General features: G+C 42.9%; 1 protein-coding gene across 2 annotated transcripts in view; it reads right to left on the reverse strand.

Annotated features, from left to right (window-relative positions):
- slc6a18 (solute carrier family 6 member 18) overlaps positions 1-21,974 on the reverse strand; it is a 42,581-nt gene that overhangs the window by 9,245 nt on the left and 11,362 nt on the right. For both annotated transcript variants that reach the window (XM_058407604.1, XM_058407603.1), the window contains 6 exons: positions 13,217-13,398; positions 12,883-12,993; positions 12,659-12,771; positions 12,175-12,303; positions 11,654-11,810; positions 10,763-10,967 (listed from right to left, as the gene is read on the reverse strand). In XM_058407604.1, coding sequence (XP_058263587.1) covers positions 10,763-10,967; positions 11,654-11,810; positions 12,175-12,303; positions 12,659-12,771; positions 12,883-12,993; positions 13,217-13,398 — 897 coding nt within the window. The remainder of the gene's footprint in view (positions 1-10,762; positions 10,968-11,653; positions 11,811-12,174; positions 12,304-12,658; positions 12,772-12,882; positions 12,994-13,216; positions 13,399-21,974) is intronic.

Here is a 21,974-nt window from a genome sequence, read left to right on the forward strand (position 1 = left end):
GTAAGAGTGGGGTTAGTGGGAATTGAGTGTGTGGTAAGAGTGTGGTTAGTGTGTATTGAGTGTGTGGTAAGAGTGTGGTTATTGTGTATTGAGTATGTGGTTAGTGTGTATTGAGTGTGTGGTTAGTGTGTATTGAGTGTGTGGTTAGTGTGTATTGAGTGTGTGGTTAGTGTGTGTGGAGTGTGTGGTTAGTGTGAATTGAGTGTGTGGTTAGTGTGTATTGAGTGTGTGGTAAGAGTGTGGTTAGTGTGAATTGAGTGTGTGGTTAGTGTGTATTGAGTGTGTGGTAAGAGTGGGGTTAGTGTGAATTGAGTGTGTGGTAAGAGTGGGGTTAGTGTGTATTGAGTGTGTGGTTAGTGTGTATTGAGTGTGTGGTAAGAGTGGGGTTAGTGTGAATTGAGTGTGTGGTTAGTGTGTATTGAGTGTGTGGTAAGAGTGGGGTTAGTGTGAATTGAGTGTGTGGTTAGTGTGTATTGAGTGTGTGGTAAGAGTGGGGTTAGTGTGAATTGAGTGTGTGGTTAGTGTGTATTGAGTGTGTGGTAAGAGTGGGGTTAGTGTGAATTGAGCATGTGGTTAGTGTGTGTGGAGTGTGTGGTAAGAGTGGGGTTAGTGTGAATTGAGTGTGTGGTTAGTGTGTATTGAGTGTGTGGTTAGTGTGTGTGGAGTGTGTGGTTAGTGTGAATTGAGTGTGTGGTTAGTGCATATTGAGTGTGTGGTTAGTGTGTATTGAGTATGTGGTTAGTGTGTATTGAGTGTGTGGTAAGAGTGTGGTTAGTGTGAATTGAGTATGTGGTTAGTGTGTATTGAGTGTGTGGTAAGAGTGGGGTTAGTGTGAATTGAGTGTGTGGTTAGTGTGTTTTGAGTGTGTGGTTAGTGTGTATTGAGTGTGTGGTTAGTGTGTATTGAGTGTGTGGTTAGTGTGTGTGGAGTGTGTGGTTATTGTGAATTGAGTGTGTGGTTAGTGTGCATTGAGTGGGGTTAGAGTGAATTGAGCGTGTGGTTAGTGTGTGTGGAGTGTGTGGTAAGAGTGGGGTTAGTGTGAATTGAGTGTGTGGTTACTGTGTATTGAGTGTGTGGTTAGTGTGTGGAGTGTGTGGTTAGTGTGAATTGAGTGTGTGGTTAGTGTGTATTGAGTGTGTGGTAAGAGTGTGGTTAGTGTGAATTGAGTGTGTGGTTAGTGTGTATTGAGTGTGTGGTAAGAGTGTGGTTAGTGTGAATTGAGTGTGTGGTTAGTGTGTATTGAGTGTGTGGTAAGAGTGTGGTTAGTGTGAATTGAGTGTGTGGTTAGTGTGTATTGAGTGTGTGGTAAGAGTGGGGTTAGTGTGAATTGAGTGTGTGGTTAGTGTGTATTGAGTGTGTGGTAAGAGTGGGGTTAGTGGGAATTGAGTGTGTGGTTAGTGTGTATTGAGTGTGTGGTAAGAGTGTGGTTAGTGTGTATTGAGTGTGTGGTAAGAGTGTGGTTATTGTGTATTGAGTATGTGGTTAGTGTGTATTGAGTGTGTGGTTAGTGTGTGGTTAGTGTGAATTGAGTGTGTGGTTAGTGTCTATTGAGTGTATAGTTAGTGTGTATTGAGTGTGTGGTTAGTGTGTGTGGAGTGTGTGGTTAGTGTGAATTGAGTGTGTGGTTAGTGTGTACTGAGTGTGTGGTAAGAGTGTGGTTAGTGTGAATTGAGTGTGTGGTTAGTGTGTATTGAGTGTGTGGTAAGAGTGGGGTTAGTGTGAATTGAGTGTGTGGTTAGTGTGTATTGAGTGTTTGGTAAGAGTGGGGTTAGTGTGAATTGAGTGTGTGGTAAGAGTGGGGTTAGTGTGTATTGAGTGTGTGGTTAGTGTGTATTGAGTGTGTGGTAAGAGTGGGGTTAGTGTGAATTGAGTGTGTGGTTAGTGTGTATTGAGTGTGTGGTAAGAGTGGGGTTAGTGTGAATTGAGTGTGTGGTTAGTGTGTATTGAGTGTGTGGTAAGAGTGGGGTTAGTGTGAATTGAGTGAGTGGTTAGTGTGTATTGAGTGTGTGGTAAGAGTGGGGTTAGTGTGAATTGAGCATGTGGTTAGTGTGTGTGGAGTGTGTGGTAAGAGTGGGGTTAGTGTGAATTGAGTGTGTGGTTAGTGTGTATTGAGTGTGTGGTTAGTGTGTGTGGAGTGTGTGGTTAGTGTGTATTGAGTGTATGGTAAGAGTGTGGTTAGTGTGAATTGAGTGTGTGGTTAGTGCGTATTGAGTGTGTGGTAAGAGTGGGGTTAGTGTGAATTGAGTGTGTGGTTAGTGTGTATTGAGTGTGTGGTAAGAGTGTGGTTATTGTGTATTGAGTATGTGGTTAGTGCGTATTGAGTGTGTGGTTAGTGTGTATTGAGTATGTGGTTAGTGTGTATTGAGTGTGTGGTAAGAGTGTGGTTAGTGTGAATTGAGTATGTGGTTAGTGTGTATTGAGTGTGTGGTAAGAGTGGGGTTAGTGTGAATTGAGTGTGTGGTTAGTGTGTTTTGAGTGTGTGGTTAGTGTGTATTGAGTGTGTGGTTAGTGTGTGTGGAGTGTGTGGTTATTGTGAATTGAGTGTGTGGTTAGTGTGCATTGAGTGTGTGGTAAGAGTGGGGTTAGAGTGAATTGAGCGTGTGGTTAGTGTGTGTGGAGTGTGTGGTAAGAGTGGGGTTAGTGTGAATTGAGTGTGTGGTTACTGTGTATTGAGTGTGTGGTTAGTGTGTGGAGTGTGTGGTTAGTGTGAATTGAGTGTGTGGTTAGTGTGTATTGAGTGTGTGGTAAGAGTGTGGTTAGTGTGAATTGAGTGTGTGGTTAGTGTGTATTGAGTGTGTGGTAAGAGTGTGGTTAGTGTGAATTGAGTGTGTGGTTAGTGTGTATTGAGTGTGTGGTAAGAGTGGGGTTAGTGTGAATTGAGTGTGTGGTTAGTGCTTATTGAGTGTGTGGTAAGAGTGGGGTTAGTGGGAATTGAGTGTGTGGTTAGTGTGTATTGAGTGTGTGGTAAGAGTGTGGTTAGTGTGTATTGAGTGTGTGGTAAGAGTGTGGTTATTGTGTATTGAGTATGTGGTTAGTGTGTATTGAGTGTGTGGTTAGTGTGTATTGAGTATGTGGTTAGTGTGTATTGAGTGTGTGGTAAGAGTGTGGTTAGTGTGAATTGAGTGTGTGGTTAGTGTCTATTGAGTGTGTGGTTATTGTGTATTGAGTGTGTTGTTAGTGTGTGTGGAGTGTGTGGTTAGTGTGAATTGAGTGTGTGGTTAGTGTGTACTGAGTGTGTGGTAAGAGTGTGGTTAGTGTGAATTGAGTGTGTGGTTAGTGTGTATTGAGTGTGTGGTAAGAGTGGGGTTAGTGTGTATTGAGTGTTTGGTAAGAGTGGGGTTAGTGTGAATTGAGTGTGTGGTAAGAGTGGGGTTAGTGTGTATTGAGTGTGTGGTTAGTGTGTATTGAGTGTGTGGTAAGAGTGGGGTTAGTGTGAATTGAGTGTGTGGTTAGTGTGTATTGAGTGTGTGGTAAGAGTGGGGTTAGTGTGAATTGAGTGTGTGGTTAGTGTGTATTGAGTGTGTGGTAAGAGTGGGGTTAGTGTGAATTGAGTGTGTGGTTAGTGTGTATTGAGTGTGTGGTAAGAGTGGGGTTAGTGTGAATTGAGCATGTGGTTAGTGTGTGTGGAGTGTGTGGTAAGAGTGGGGTTAGTGTGAATTGAGTGTGTGGTTAGTGTGTATTGAGTGTGTGGTTAGTGTGTGTGGAGTGTGTGGTTAGTGTGTATTGAGTGTATGGTAAGAGTGTGGTTAGTGTGAATTCAGTGTGTGGTTAGTGTGTATTGAGTGTGTGGTAAGAGTGTGGTTAGTGTGAATTGAGTATGTGGTAAGAGTGGGGTTAGTGTGAATTGAGTGTGTGGTAAGAGTGGGGTTAGTGTGAATTGAGTGTGTGGTTAGTGTGTATTGAGTGTGTGGTAAGAGTGGGGTTAGTGTGAATTGAGTGTGTGGTAAGAGTGGGGTTAGTGTGTATTGAGTGTGTGGTTTGTGTGTATTGAGTGTGTGGTTAGTGTGTATTGAGTGTGTGGTAAGAGTGTGGTTAGTGTGTATTGAGTGTGTGGTAAGAGTGGGGTTAGTGTGTATTGAGTGTGTGGTAAGAGTGGGGTTAGTGTGAATTGAGTGTGTGGTAAGAGTGGGGTTAGTGTGTATTGAGTGTGTGGTTAGTGTGTGTTGAGTGTGTGGTAAGAGTGGGGTTAGTGTGAATTGAGTGTGTGGTTAGTGTGTATTGAGTGTGTGGTAAGAGTGGGGTTAGTGTGAATTGAGTGTGTGGTTAGTGCGTATTGAGTGTGTGGTAAGAGTGGGGTTAGTGTGAATTGAGTGTGTGGTTAGTGTGTATTGAGTGTGTGGTAAGAGTGGGGTTAGTGTGAATTGAGCGTGTGGTTAGTGTGTATGGGGTGTGTGGTAAGAGTGGGGTTAGTGTGAATTGAGTGTGTGGTTAGTGTGAATTGAGTGTGTGGTTAGTGTGTATTGAGTGTGTGGTTAGTGTGTGTGGAGTGTGTGGGTAGTGTGAATTGAGTGTGTGGTTAGTGTGTATTGAGTGTGTGCTAAGAGTGTGGTTAGTGTGTATTGAGTGTGTGGTAAGAGTGGGGTTAGTGTGAATTGAGTGTGTGGTAAGAGTGGGATTAGTGTGTATTGAGTGTGTGGTAAGAGTGTGGTTAATGTGTATTGAGTGTGTGGTTAGTGTGTATTGAGTGTGTGGTTAGTGTGTATTGAGTGTGTGGTTAGTGTGTATTGAGTGTGTGGTTAGTGTGTGTGGAGTGTGTGGTTAGTGTGAATTGAGTGTGTGGTTAGTGTGAATTGAGTGTGTGGTTAGTGTGTATTGAGTGTGTGGTTAGTGTGAATTGAGTGTGTGGTTACTGTGAATTGAGTGTGTGGTTAGTGTGTATTGAGTGTGTGGTTAGTTTGTATTGAGTGTGTGGTTAGTGTGTATTGAGTGTGTGGTTAGTGTGTATTGAGTGTGTGGTTTGTGTGAATTGAGTGTGTGGTTATTGTGTATTGAGTGTGTGGTTAGTGTGTGTGGAGTGTGTGGTTAGTGTGAATTGAGTGTGTGGTTAGTGTGTATTGAGTGTGTGGTAAGAGTGTGGTTAGTGTGTATTGAGTGTGTGGTAAGAGTGGGGTTAGTGTGAATTGAGTGTGTGGTAAGAGTGTGGTTAGTGTGTATTGAGTGTGTGGTTAGTGTGTATTGAGTGTGTGGTTAGTGTGTATTGAGTGTGTGGTTAGTGTGAATTGAGTGTGTGGTTAGTGTGTATTGAGTGTGTGGTTAGTGTGTGTGGAGTGTGTGGTTAGTGTGTGTGGAGTGTGTGGTTAGTGTGAATTGAGTGTGTGGTTAGTGTGTATTGAGTGTGTGGTAAGAGTGTGGTTAGTGTGTATTGAGTGTGTGGTAAGAGTGTGGTTAGTGTGTGTGGAGTGTGTGGTTAGTGTGAATTGACTGTGTGGTTAGTGTGTATTGAGTGTGTGGTAAGAGTGTGGTTAGTGTGTATTGAGTGTGTGGTAAGAGTGGGGTTAGTGTGAATTGAGTGTGTGGTAAGAGTGGGGTTAGTGTGTATTGAGTGTGTGGTTAGTGTGTATTGAGTGTGTGGTTAGTGTGAATTGAGTGTGTGGTTAGTGTGTATTGAGTGTGTGGTTAGTGTGTATTGAGTGTGTGGTTAGTGTGAATTGAGTGTGTGGTTAGTGTGTATTGAGTGTGTGGTTAGTGTGTATTGAGTGTGTGGTTAGTGTGTGTGGAGGGTGTGGTTAGTGTGAATTGAGTGTGTGGTTAGTGTGTATTGAGTGTGTGGTAACAGTGTGGTTAGTGTGAATTGAGTGTGTGGTGAGTGTGTGGTAAGAGTGGGGTTAGTGTGAATTGAGTGTGTATTTAGTGTGTATTGAGTGTGTGGTTAGTGTGTGGTTAGTGTGTATTGAGTGTGTGGTTATTGTGTGGTTAGTGTGTATTGAGTGTGTGGTAAGAGTGGGGTTAGTGTGTATTGAGTGTGTGGTTAGTGTGTGGTTAGTGTGTATTGAGTGTGTGGTTAGTGTGTATTGTGTGGTTATTGTGTATGGTTAGTGTGTATTGAGTGTATGGTTAGTGTGTATTTAGTGTGTATTGAGTGTATGGTTAGTGTGTATTTAGTGTGTATTGAGTGTATGGTTAGTGTGTATTTAGTGTGTATTGAGTGTGTGGTTAGTGTGTGTGGTTAGTGTGTATCGAGTGTATGGTTAGTGTGTATTGAGTGTGTGGTTATTGTGTATGATTTGTGTGTATTGAGTGTGTGGTTAGTGTGTATTCAGTGTGTGGTTATTGTGTATGGTTAGTGTGTATTGAGTGTGTGGTTATTGTGTATGATTTGTGTTCATTGTGTGTGTGGTCATTGTGTGGTTAGTGTGTATTGTGTGGTTATTGTGTATGATTTGTGTGTATTGAGTGTGTGGTTAGTGTGTATTGAGTGTGTGGTTATTGTGTATGATTTGTGTGTATTGAGTGTGTGGTTATTGTGTGTGGTTAGTGTGTATTGAATGTGTGGTTATTGTGTATGATTTTTGTGTATTGAGTGTGTGGTTATTGTGTGGTTATTGTGTATGATTTGTGTGTATTGAGTGTGTGGTTATTGTGTATGATTTGTGTGTATTGAGTGTGTGGTTACTGTGTATGATTTGTGTGTATTGAGTGTGTGGTTATTGTGTATGATTTGTGTGTATTGAGTGTGTGGTTATTGTGTATGGTTAGTGTGTATTGAGTGTGTGGTTAATGTGTATTGATTGTGTGGTTATTGTGTATGATTTGTGTGTATTGAGTGTGTGGTTAGTGTGTATTGAGTGTGTGGTTATTGTGTATGATTTGTGTGTATTGAGTGTGTGGTTACTGTGTATGATTTGTGTGTATTGAGTGTGTGGTTATTGTGTATGGTTAGTGTGTATTGAGTGTGTGGTTATTGTGTATGGTTAGTGTGTATTGAGTGTGTGGTTATTGTGTATGATTTGTGTGTACTGAGTGTGTGGTTATTGTGTATGGTTAGTGTGTATTGAGTGTGTGGTTATTGTGTATGGTTAGTGTGTATTGAGTGTGTGGTTATTGTGTGTGGTTAGTGTGTATTGAGTGTGTGGTTATTGTGTGGTTAGTGTGTATTGAGTGTGTGGTTACTGTGTATGATTTGTGTGTATTGAGTGTGTGGTTATTGTGTGGTTAGTGTGTATTGAGTGTGTGTTTATTGTGTATGATTTGTGTGTATTGAGTGTGTGGTTATTGTGTATGATTTGTGTGTATTGAGTGTGTGGTTATTGTGTATGGTTAGTGTGTATTGAGTGTGTGGTTATTGTGTGTGGTTAGTGTGTATTGAGTGTGTGGTTACTGTGTATGATTTGTGTGTATTGAGTGTGTGGTTATTGTGTGTGGTTAGTGTGTATTGAGTGTGTGGTTACTGTGTATGATTTGTGTGTATTGAGTGTGTGGTTATTGTGTGGTTAGTGTGTATTGAGTGTGTGGTTACTGTGTATGATTTGTGTGTATTGAGTGTGTGGTTATTGTGTATAATTTGTGTGTATTGAGTGTGTGGTTAGTGTGTATGTTTTGTGTGTATTGAGTGTGTGGTTATTGTGTATTGAGTGTGTGGTTATTGTGTATTGAGTGTATGGTTCGTGTGTATTGAGTGTGTGGTTATTGTGTATGATTTGTGTGTATTGAGTGTGTGGTTATTGTGTATTGAGTGTGTGGTTAGTGTGTATTGAATGTGTGGTTAGTGTGTGTGTTTAGTGTTTATTGAGTGTGTGGTTAGTGTGTATTGAGTGTGTGGTTAGTGTATATTGAGTGTGTGGTTATTGTTTATTGAGTGTGTGGTTAGTGTGTATTGAGTGTGTGGTTATTGTGTATGATTTGTGTATATTGAGTGTGTGGTTATTGTGTATTGAGTGTGTGGTTAGTGTCTATTGAGTGTGTGGTTATTGTGTATGATTTGTGTGTATTGAGTGTGTGGTTATTGTGTGTGTGATTAGTGTGTATTGAGTGTGTGGTGAGTGTGTCGTTAGTGTGTATTGAGTGTGTGGTTATTGTGTGTGATTTGTGTGTATTGAGTGTGTGGTTAGTGTGTATTGAGTGTGTTGTTAATGTGTATGATTTGTGTGTATTGAGTGTGTGGTTAGTGTGTATTGAGTGTGTGGTTATTGTGTGTATTGAGTGTGTGGTTAGTGTGTATTGAGTGTGTGGTTAGTGTGTATTGAGTGTGTGGTGAGTGTGTGATTTGTGTGTATTGAGTGTGTGGTTATTGTGTATGATTTGTGTGTATTGAGTGTGTGGTTATTGTGTATGATTTGTGTGTATTGAGTGTGTGGTGAGTGTGTATGATTTGTGTTCATTGAGTGTGTGGTTAGTGTGTATTGAGTGTGTGGTTAGTGTGTGTGTTTAGTGTTTATTGAGTGTGTCGTTAGTGTGTACTGAGTGTGTGGTTAGTGTGTATTGAGTGTGTGGTTAGTGTGTGTGGTTATTGTGTATTGAGTGTGTGGTGAGTGTTTATTGAGTGTGTGGTTAGTGTGTGGTGAGTGTGTGGTTAGTGTTCATTGAGTGTGTGGTTAGCGTGTATTGAGTGTGTATTGAGTGTGTGGTTAGTGTGTGTGGTTAGTGTGTATTGAGTGTGTGGTGAGTGTTTATTGAGTGTGTGGTTAGTGGGTATTGAGTGTGTGGTTAGTGTGTGGTTAGTGTTTATTGAGTGTGTGGTTAGCGTGTATTGAGTGTGCATTGAGTGTGTGGTTAGCGTGTATTGAGTGTGTATTGAGTGTGTGGTTAGCGTGTATTGAGTGTCTACTGAGTGTGTGGTTATTGTGTGGTTAGTGTTTATAGAGTGTGTGGTTAGCGTGTATTGAGTGTGTATTGAGTGTGTGGTTAGCGTGTATTGAGTGTGTGGTTAGTGTGTGGTGAGTGTGTGGTTAGTGTGTATTGAGTGTGTGGTTAGCGTGTATTGAGTGTGTATTGAGTGTGTGGTTAACGTGTATTGAGTGTGTATTGAGTGTGTGGTGAGTGTGTGGTGAGTGTGTGGTGAGTGTGTGGTTAGTGTTTATTGAGTGTGTGGTTAGCGTGTATTGAGTGTGTATTGAGTGTGTGGTTAGTGTGTACTGAGTGTGTGGTTAGCGTGTATTGAGTGTGTATTGAGTGTGTGGTTAGCGTGTATTGAGTGTGCATTGAGTGTGTGGTTAGCGTGTATTGAGTGTGTATTGAGTGTGTGGTTAGTGTGTATTGAGTGTCTACTGAGTGTGTGGTTATTGTGTGGTTAGTGTTTATAGAGTGTGTGGTTAGCGTCTATTGAGTGTGTATTGAGTGTGTGGTTAGTGTGTGTTGAGTGTGTGGTTAGTGTGCATTGAGTGTGTGGTTAGCGTGTATTGAGTGTGTATTGAGTGTGTGGTTAACGTGTATTGAGTGTGTATTGAGTGTGTGGTGAGTGTGTGGTGAGTGTGTGGTGAGTGTGTGGTTAGTGTTTATTGAGTGTGTGGTTAGCGTGTATTGAGTGTGTATTGAGTGTGTGGTTAGTGTGTACTGAGTGTGTGGTTAGCGTGTATTGAGTGTGTATTGAGTGTGTGGTTAGCGTGTATTGAGTGTGTATTGAGTGTGTGGTTAGCGTGTATTGAGTGTCTACTGAGTGTGTGGTTATTGTGTGGTTAGTGTTTATAGAGTGTGTGGTTAGCGTCTATTGAGTGTGTATTGAGTGTGTGGTTAGTGTGTGTTGAGTGTGTGGTTAGTGTGCATTGAGTGTGTGGTTAGCGTGTATTGAGTGTGTACTGAGTGTGTGGTTAGCGTGTATTGAGTGTGCATTGAGTGTGTGGTTAGCGTGTATTGAGTGTGTATTGAGTGTGTGGTTAGCGTGTATTGAGTGTGTATTGAGTGTGTGGTTAGCGTGTATTGAGTGTGTATTGAGTGTGTGGTTAGTGTGTATTGAGTGTCTACTGAGTGTGTGGTTATTGTGTGGTTAGTGTTTATAGAGTGTGTGGTTAGCGTCTATTGAGTGTGTATTGAGTGTGTGGTTAGTGTGTGTTGAGTGTGTGGTTAGTGTGCATTGAGTGTGTGGTTAGCGTGTATTGAGTGTGTACTGAGTGTGTGGTTAGCGTGTATTGAGTGTGCATTGAGTGTGTGGTTAGCGTGTATTGAGTGTGTATTGAGTGTGTGGTTAGCGTGTATTGAGTGTCTACTGAGTGTGTGGTTATTGTGTGTGGTTATTGTTTATTGAGTGTGTGGTGAGTGTGTGGTCATTGTGTATTGAGTGTGTGGTTATTGTGTGGTTAGCTTGTATTGAGTGTGTTATTGTGTGTGGTTCGTGTGTGGTTAGTGTGTATTGAGTGTGTTATTGTGTGTGGTTAGTGTGTATTGAGTGTGTTATTGTGTGTGGTTAGTGTGTATTGAGTGTGTTATTGTGTGTGGTTCGTGTGTGGTTAGTGTGTATTGAGTGTGTTATTGTGTGTGGTTCGTGTGTGGTTAGTGTGTACTGAGTGTGTTATTGTGTGTGGTTCGTGTGTGGTTAGTGTGTACTGAGTGTGTTATTGTGTGTGGTTCGTGTGTGGTTAGTGTGTATTGAGTGTGTTATTGTGTGTGGTTAGTGTGTACTGAGTGTGTTATTGTGTGTGGTTTGTGTGTGGTTCGTGTGTACTGAGTGTGTTATTGTGTGTGGTTCGTGTGTGGTTAGTGTGTATTGAGTGCGTTATTGTGTGTGGTTCGTGTGTGGTTAGTGTGTCCTGAGTGTGTTATTGTGTGTGGTTCGTGTGTGGTTAGTGTGTATTGAGTGTGTTATTGTGTGTGGTTAGTGTGTGGTTAGTACCAGTGAAGAGTTCTTTTGGAATACTCTTGGGTAAGATGTTCAGGTCGAGCAGCGGTGTGAGGACGCCCTCCAGATTGCCAAACATGGAGGACAGGCCGAGGCTGAAGAGCATGATGAAGAAGAGCACTGCCCACACCTGAGACGCAGGCATCTCGATCACCGCCTCCGTGAACACGATGAAGGCCAGACCTGTTCCTGACGCGCTCTGATGGAAACAGATGAACACATGTGACAAGTTAGCGCTCCTTCTGTGAAGCTTGTTAGATACAAGATCTTTAAGATTTCTCCAAAATCCACACGTCCTCATCCATCAATCATTGAGTCTAAAAGATGCTACAGTTCTCTGCTGAATTTACAAAAGTTTGAGAAACACTTGTGTGTGGATTAGCTGGAAAGTGTAAAGCTTGTTCCTGTCGCAGCTCATTTGCATGTGGAGACGCCCACAAAACTCCATAAAAGGTAAAGTGTACAGAGAGCTGAGAGAAGGGCATTAGTGCTCAGGGTAGTCTAAAACAGAAGTGGAAGCTATTCTGAAGAAGAAGAAGAAGAAGAAGAAGAAGAAGAAATGATCTGTAAGTCCTCTCATCATTTCACTTTCTTTATTATTTTCTATAATTAATGTCAGTAAATGAAATCAGCTGGTTTTCACTTGATGATCTGGATGAAGCTCTTGATCAGGTGAATTAGCGTAAGGATGTGTGTCTGTCCTGTGAGAAGGAGATGGACGCAGTTATTATATGAATAAAGCTGGAAAACTCCTTCATATATGAAGCAAGCTCTTAAAGAGGGACAGGCGAGATGCAGGAGATCAGACACCAGTTCCAGAGAAGATAGCCACAGGAGGGTTTAATGAACACAGCAATGTCAGGCCTGGAGCACAGACACTGATACCTGGTCCAGAAACCTCTGCAGATCACAGTGTCTCAGCTTCAGACTGTCCACTTCTACAGGATGTGTGCTGTTTAAGTAGGAGAGCCAGTCCTTGTAGTTCTCCATGGTGATGTTCTGATCAGAGAAGCTGAACTCGTTGGTCAGTTTGAGGATGTTGCTGTGGACACACATAGCATTCAGTCATGATAGCATTATTTATTTAAATTAAATGTGCTCTTTCTCACAGTATCTGTTCTAATTTCTACTAATCCCAACTGAGATGTAGGTGTTTGGGGCAGTCACAAAGATTCTGGGCCTTTAAAGTGGGTCAGTTTCATGATTTAGTGGGTGGTCAGTCAGGATGTGGAGATCTTCAGAAGTGCAGCAGATCATACCCAAGGACACTTTAAAAAAAAAACACTGGCTCTGAAGGTCAGCCCCATGATGCCCTTGTTCACGCTCATCTCCAGATCCTTCTGCTGGAGCTCCTGGAGTTTGTGTTGGAGTGAGGTGTGTGGTTGTGTGGTCAGTGTACTACACACCTCATTATACAGTTGTTGTGGTTTGTTGTAGCTTTAAATCCCAGGATGGAGAAAATAGGAATGGAGGCGTAGAGTGAGGTGGCGCTGTTAATGCAGCCCACTAACAAGGCGTCTCGCTCACAGTTATTCCTGAAACACACACACACAACATTCTGTAGAAGTGTATTTCTGTCTGACCCATGCTGAGGGGAGGGGCAGTGTGGACAGTCATCCACACTGAGTTTAAATCCCACCACTGACAGGCTGAGCATGGTCCTTCACCACCTGCTCAGGTGTATAAATGAGATTTGACCGTCTGCCCAGTGCCCTGAATGTAAATGTAATGGGTGTAGTGGGCGTGGCTGAAGTGCTCACTTCTCAGGGTTGTAGCTGGAGAAGGCGATAAGTGACACATACTCTACAATACAACACACTGAAATACACTCTACAACACAGTACAACACAACACACTGACACATGTAGTGGGTGTGGCTGAAGTGCTCACTTCTCAGGGTTGTAGCTGGAGAAGGCGATGAGGCCTCCGAAGGCCAGAGACAGAGAGAAGAAGATCTGAGTGGCAGCATCCAGCCACACCTGAGGGTTTAACAGGACCTGCCACTACACACACACACACACACACACACACACACACACAAACAAACAAACAAAAATAAATCTATAAAGCAGCACACGGGTGTGTATATATATTAGTGTGTGTATGAAACTCACATCTGGTGTAAAGAGGTACTCTAGTCCTTGGGCAGCTCCTGGAAGTGTGAGAGCTCGCACAAGAAAAACTGTTAACACTATGTAGGGAAATGTAGCTGTTACGTACACTGCCTGAACACACACACACACACATACACACACACATACACACACATACACACCTGTATTGTTAGTAAAACGTGTGTCTTTTTTATAGTGTGTATTGTTTAAAAGGACTATTATGTGTGAATGTTTTGTACTGGTTTTACTGTTATCATACATCTGTATCATGTTGGTCAGTGTTGAAGGTGTGTGTAGTGTTGAGTTGTTGAATTGTGTGTTGTTATGTTGTGACCTTGCCAATGGTCTCGATGCCACGGATGAAGCAGATGTAGACAATGGACCATGCTGTAGCCACACACAAGACCAGCCACCACTGCAGCGAGCCGCTGGACGCAATGTCCGGTGTGATGTTTAGCGTCTCTCGATACCAGTAATAATTCACTGGTGTTCCCTCAACACACTCCGACATGTACTCTACAACACAACACAACACACTGACACACACTCTACAACACAACACAACACACTGACACACACTCTACAACACAACACAACACACTGGCACACACTCTACAACACAACACAACACACTGACACACTCGACAACACAACACACTGACACACACTCTACAACACAACACAACACACTGACACACACTCTACAACACAACACACTGACACACACTCTACAACACAACACAACACACTGACACACACTCTACAACACAACACACTGACACACACTCTACAACACAACACAACACACTGACACACACTCTACAACACAACACAACACACTGACACACACTCTACAACACAACACAACACACTGACACACACTCTACAACACAACACAACACACTGGCACACACTCTACAACACAACACAACACACTGACACACTCGACAACACAACACACTGACACACACTCTACAACACAACACACTGACACACACTCTACAACACAACACAACACACTGACACACACTCTACAACACAACACAACACACTGACACACACTCTACAACACAACACAACACAACACACTGACACACACTCTACAACACAACACAACACACTGACACACACTCTACAACACAACACAACACACTGACACACTCTACAACACAACACACTGACACACACTCTACAACACAACACAACACACTGACACACACTCTACTACACAACACAACACACTGACACACTCTACAACACAACACAACACACTGACACACACTCTACAACACAACAACACACTGACACACACTCTACAACACAACACACTGACACACTCTACAACACAACACACTGACACACACTCCACAACACAACACACTGACACACACTCCACAACACAACACACTGACACACACAACACAACACACTGACACACACTCTACAACACAACACAACACACTGACACACACTCTACAACACAACACAACACAACACACTGACACACACTCTACAACACAACACACTGACACACACTCTACAACACAACACACTGACACACACTCTACAACACAACACAACACACTGACACACACTCTACAACACAACAACACACTGACACACACTCTACAACACAACACACTGACACACACTCTACAACACAACACACTGACACACACTCTACAACACAACACAACACACTGACACACACTCTACAACACAACACACTGACACACACTCTACAACACAACACAACACACTGACACACACTCTACAACACAACACACTGACACACACTCTACAACACAACACAACACACTGACACACACTCTACAACACAACACAACACAACACACTGACACACACTCTACAACACAACACAACACACTGACACACACTCTACAACACAACACAACACACTGACACACACTCTACAACACAACACACTGACACACACTCTACAACACAACACACTGACACACACTCTACAACACAACACACTGACACACACTCTACAACACAACACACTGACACACTCTACAACACAACACACTGACACACACTCTACAACACAACACACTGACACACACTCTACAACACAACACAACACACTGACACACACTCTACAACACAACACACTGACACACACTCTACAACACAACACAACACAACACACTGACACACACTCTACAACACAACACAACACACTGACACACACTCTACAACACAACACAACACACTGACACACACTCTACAACACAACACAACACACTGACACACACTCTACAACACAACACAACACACTGACACACACTCTACAACACAACACACTGACACACACTCTACAACATAACACAACACACTGACACACACTCTACAACACAACACAACACACTGACACACACTCTACAACACAACACAACACACTGACACACACTCTACAACACAACAAACTGACACACTCTACAACACAACACACTGACACACACTCTACAACACAACACAACACACTGACACACACTCTACAACACAACACACTGACACATACTCTACAACACAACACAACACACTGACACACACTCTACAACACAACACAACACACTGACACACACTCTACAACACAACACAACACACTGACACACACTCTACAACACAACACAACACACTGACACACACTCTACAACACAACACACTGACACACACTCTACAACACAACACAACACACTGACACACACTCTACAACACAACACACTGACACACTCGACAACACAACACACTGACACACACTCTACAACACAACACAACACACTGACACACACTCTACAACACAACACACTGACACACTCTACAACACAACACACTGACACACACTCTACAACACAACACAACACACTGACACACACTCTACAACACAACACACTGACACACACTCTACAACACAACACAACACACTGACACACACTCTACAACACAACACAACACACTGACACACACTCTACAACACAACACACTGACACACACTCTACAACATAACACAACACACTGACACACACTCTACAACACAACACACTGACACACTACAACACAACACACTGACACACACTCTACAACACAACACACTGACACACTACAACACAACACACTGACACACTCTACAACACAACACACTGACACACACTCTACAACACAACACAACACACTGACACACTCTACAACACAACACAACACACTGACACACACTCTACAACACAACACACTGACACACACTCTACAACACAACACACTGACACACACTCTACAACACAACACAACACACTGACACACTCTACAACACAACACACTGACACACACTCTACAACACAACACACTGACACACACTCTACAACACAACACACTGACACACACTCTACTGACACACTCTACAACACAACACACTGACACACACTCTACAACACAACACACTGACACACACTCTACAACACAACACAACACACTGACACACACTCTACAACACAACACAACACACTGACACACACTCTACAACACAACACAACACACTGACACACACTCTACAACACAACACACTGACACACACTCTACAACACAACACAACACACTGACACACACTCTACAACACAACACAACACACTGACACACACTCTACAACACAACACAACACACTGACACACACTCTACAACACAACACACTGACACACTCTACAACACAACACACTGACACACACTCTACAACACAACACAACACACTGACACACTCTACAACACAACACACTGACACACACTCTACAACACAACACACTGACACACACTCTACTACACAACACAACACACTGACACACTCTACAACACAACACAACACACTGACACACACTCTACAACACAACAACACACTGACACACACTCTACAACACAACAACACACTGACACACACTCTACAACACAACACACTGACACACACTCTACAACACAACACAACACACTGACACACACTCTACAACACAACACAACACACTGACACACACTCTACAACACAACACAACACACTGACACACACTCTACAACACAACACAACACAATGACACACTCTACAACACAACACACTGACACACTCTACAACACAACAGACTGACACACACTCTACAACACAACACACTGACACAATCTACAACACAACACACTGACACACACTCTACAACACAACACACTGACACACTCTACAACACAACACACTGACACACTCTACAACACAACAAAACACACTGACACACACTCTACAACACAACACACTGACACACACTACAACACAACACACTGACACACTCTACAACACAACACACTGACACACTCTACAACACAACACAACACACTGACACACACTCTACAACACAACACACTGACACACTCTACAACACAACACACTGACACACACTCTACAACACAACACACTGACACAATCTACAACACAACACACTGACATACTCTACAACACAACACAACACACTGACACACACTCTACAACACAACACACTGACACACTCTACAACACAACACACTGACAAACTCTACAACACAACACAACACACTGACACACTCTACAACACAACACAACACACTGACACACACTCTACAACAAAACACACTGACACACTCTACAAAACAACACACTGACACACACTCTACAACACAACACACTGACACACACTCTACAACACAGCACACTGACACACACTCTACAACACAACACAACACACTGACACACACTCTACAACACAACACACTGACACACACTCTACAACACAACACACTGACACACACTCTACAACACAACACAACACACTGACACACTCTACAACACAACACACTGACACACACTCTACAACACAACACACTGACACACACTCTACAACACAACACACTGACACAATCTACAACACAACACAACACAACACACTGACACACACTCTAAAACACAGCACACTGACACACACTCTACAACACAGCACACTGACACACACTCTACAACACAACACAACACACTGACACACACTCTACAACACAACACACTGACACACACTCTACAACACAACACACTGACACACACTCTACAACACAACACAACACACTGACACACACTCTACAACACAACACACTGACACACACTCTACAACACAACACACTGACACACACTCTACAACACAACACACTGACACACACTCTACAACACAACACACTGACACACTCTACAACACAACACACTGACACACTCTACAACACAACACAACACACTGACACACTCTACAACACAACACAACACACTGACACACACTCTACAACAAAACACACTGACACACTCTACAAAACAACACACTGACACACACTCTACAACACAACACACTGACACACACTCTACAACACAGCACACTGACACACACTCTACAACACAACACAACACACTGACACACACTCTACAACACAACACACTGACACACACTCTACGACACAACACAACACACTGACACACTCTACAACACAACACAACACACTGACACACACTCTACAACACAACACAACACACTGACACACACTCTACAACACAACACAACACACTGACACACACTCTACAACACAACACAACACACTGACACACACTCTACAACACAACACAACACACTGACACACACTCTACAACACAACACAACACAACACACTGACACACACTCTACAACACAACACACTGACACACACTCTACAACACAACACAACACACTGACACACACTCTACAACACAACACAACACACTGACACACTCTACAACACAACACACTGACACACACTCTACAACACAACACAACACACTGACACACACTCTACAACACAACACACTGACACACACTCTACAACACAACACAACACACTGACACACACTCTACAACACAACACACTGACACACACTCTACAACACAACACAACACACTGACACACACTCTACAACACAACACAACACACTGACACACACTCTACAACACAACACACTGACACACACTCTACAACACAACACAACACACTGACACACACTCTACAACACAACACAACACACTGACACACACTCTACAACACAACACAACACACTGACACACACTCTACAACACAACACAACACACTGACACACACTCTACAACACAACACAACACACTGACACACTCGACAACACAACACACTGACACACACTCTACAACACAACACACTGACACACACTCTACAACACAACACACTGACACACACTCTACTACACAACACAACACACTGACACACTCTACAACACAACACAACACACTGACACACACTCTACAACACAACAACACACTGACACACACTCTACAACACAACAACACACTGACACACACTCTACAAAACAACACAACACACTGACACACTCTACAACACAACACACTGACACACACTCTACAACACAACACAACACACTGACACACACTCTACAACACAACACAACACACTGACACACACTCTACAACACAACACAACACAATGACACACTCTACAACACAACACACTGACACACTCTACAACACAACAGACTGACACACACTCTACAACACAACACACTGACACAATCTACAACACAACACACTGACACACACTCTACAACACAACACACTGACACACTCTACAACACAACACACTGACACACTCTACAACACAACAAAACACACTGACACACACTCTACAACACAACACACTGACACACACTACAACACAACACACTGACACACTCTACAACACAACACACTGACACACACTCTACAACACAACACAACACACTGACACACACTCTACAACACAACACACTGACACACTCGACAACACAACACACTGACACACACTCTACAACACAACACAACACACTGACACACACTCTACAACACAACAAACTGACACACTCTACAACACAACACACTGACACACACTCTACAACACAACACAACACACTGACACACACTCTACAACACAACACACTGACACACACTCTACAACACAACACACTGACACACACTCTACAACACAACACAACACAACACACTGACACACACTCTACAACACAACACACTGACACACTCTACAACACAACACAACACACTGACACACACTCTACAACACAACACACTGACACACACTCTACAACACAACACAACACACTGACACACACTCTACAACACAACACACTGACACACACTCTACAACACAACACACTGACACACTACAACATAACACAACACACTGACACACACTCTACAACACAACACAACACACTGACACACACTCTACAACACAACACAACACAACACACTGACACACTCTACAACACAACACAACAAACTGACACACACTCTACAACACAACACACTGACACACACTCTACAACACAGCACACTGACACACACTCTACAACACAACACAACACACTGACACACACTCTACAACACAACACACTGACACACACTCTACAACACAACACACTGACACACACTCTACAACACAACACACTGACACACTCTACAACACAACACACTGACACACACTCCACAACACAACACACTGACACACACTCTACAACACAACACACTGACACACACTCTACAACACAACACAACACACTGACACACTCTACAACACAACACACTGACACACACTCTACAACACAACACAACACACTGACACACACTCTACAACACAACACAACACACTGACACACACTCTACAACACAACACACTGACACACACTCTACAACACAACACACTGACACACACTCTACAACACAACACACTGACACACACTCTACAACACAACAACACACTGACACACACTCTACAACACAACACAACACACTGACACACTCTACAACACAACACACTGACACACACTCTACAACACAACACACTGACACACACTCTACAACACAACACACTGACACACACTCTACAACACAACACACTGACACACACTCTAAAACACAGCACACTGACACACACTCTACAACACAACAGAACACACTGACACACACTCTACAACACAACACAACACACTGACACACACTCTACAACACAACACACTGACACACTCTACAACACAACACACTGACACACACTACAACACAAAACAACACATTGACACACACTCTACAACACAACACAACACACTGACACACACTCTACAACACAACACAACACACTGACACACACTCTACAACACAACACAACACACTGACACACTCTACAACACAACACACTGACACACACTCTACAACACAACACACTGACACACACTCTACAATACAACAACACACTGACACACACTCTACAACACAACACAACACACTGACACACTCTACAACACAACACACTGACACACACTCTACAACACAACACACTGACACACACTCTACAACACAACACACTGACACACACTCTACAACACAACACAACACAACACACACTCTACAACACAACACAACACAACACACTGACACACACTCTACAACACAACACAACACACTGACACACTCTACAACACAACACACTGACACACACTCTACAACACAACAGAACACACTGACACACACTCTACAACACAACACAACACACTGACACACACTCTACAACACAACACACTGACACACTCTACAACACAACACACTGACACACACTCTACAACACAACACAACACACTGACACACACTCTACAACACAACACAACACACTGACACACACTCTACAACACAACACAACACACTGACACACTCTACAACACAACACAACACACTGACACACACTCTACAACACAACACAACACACTGACACACACTCTACAACACAACACACTGACACACACTCCACAACACAACACACTGACACACACTCTAGAACACAACACAACACACTGACACACACTCTACAACACAACACAACACACTGACACACTCTACAACGCAACACACTGACACACACTCTACAACACAACACACTGACACACACTACAACACAACACAACACACTGA

Source organism: Hemibagrus wyckioides, linkage group LG14 (genome assembly GCF_019097595.1).
Source record: "Hemibagrus wyckioides isolate EC202008001 linkage group LG14, SWU_Hwy_1.0, whole genome shotgun sequence".
In the NCBI taxonomy this organism is placed as follows: Eukaryota; Metazoa; Chordata; class Actinopteri; order Siluriformes; family Bagridae; genus Hemibagrus; species Hemibagrus wyckioides.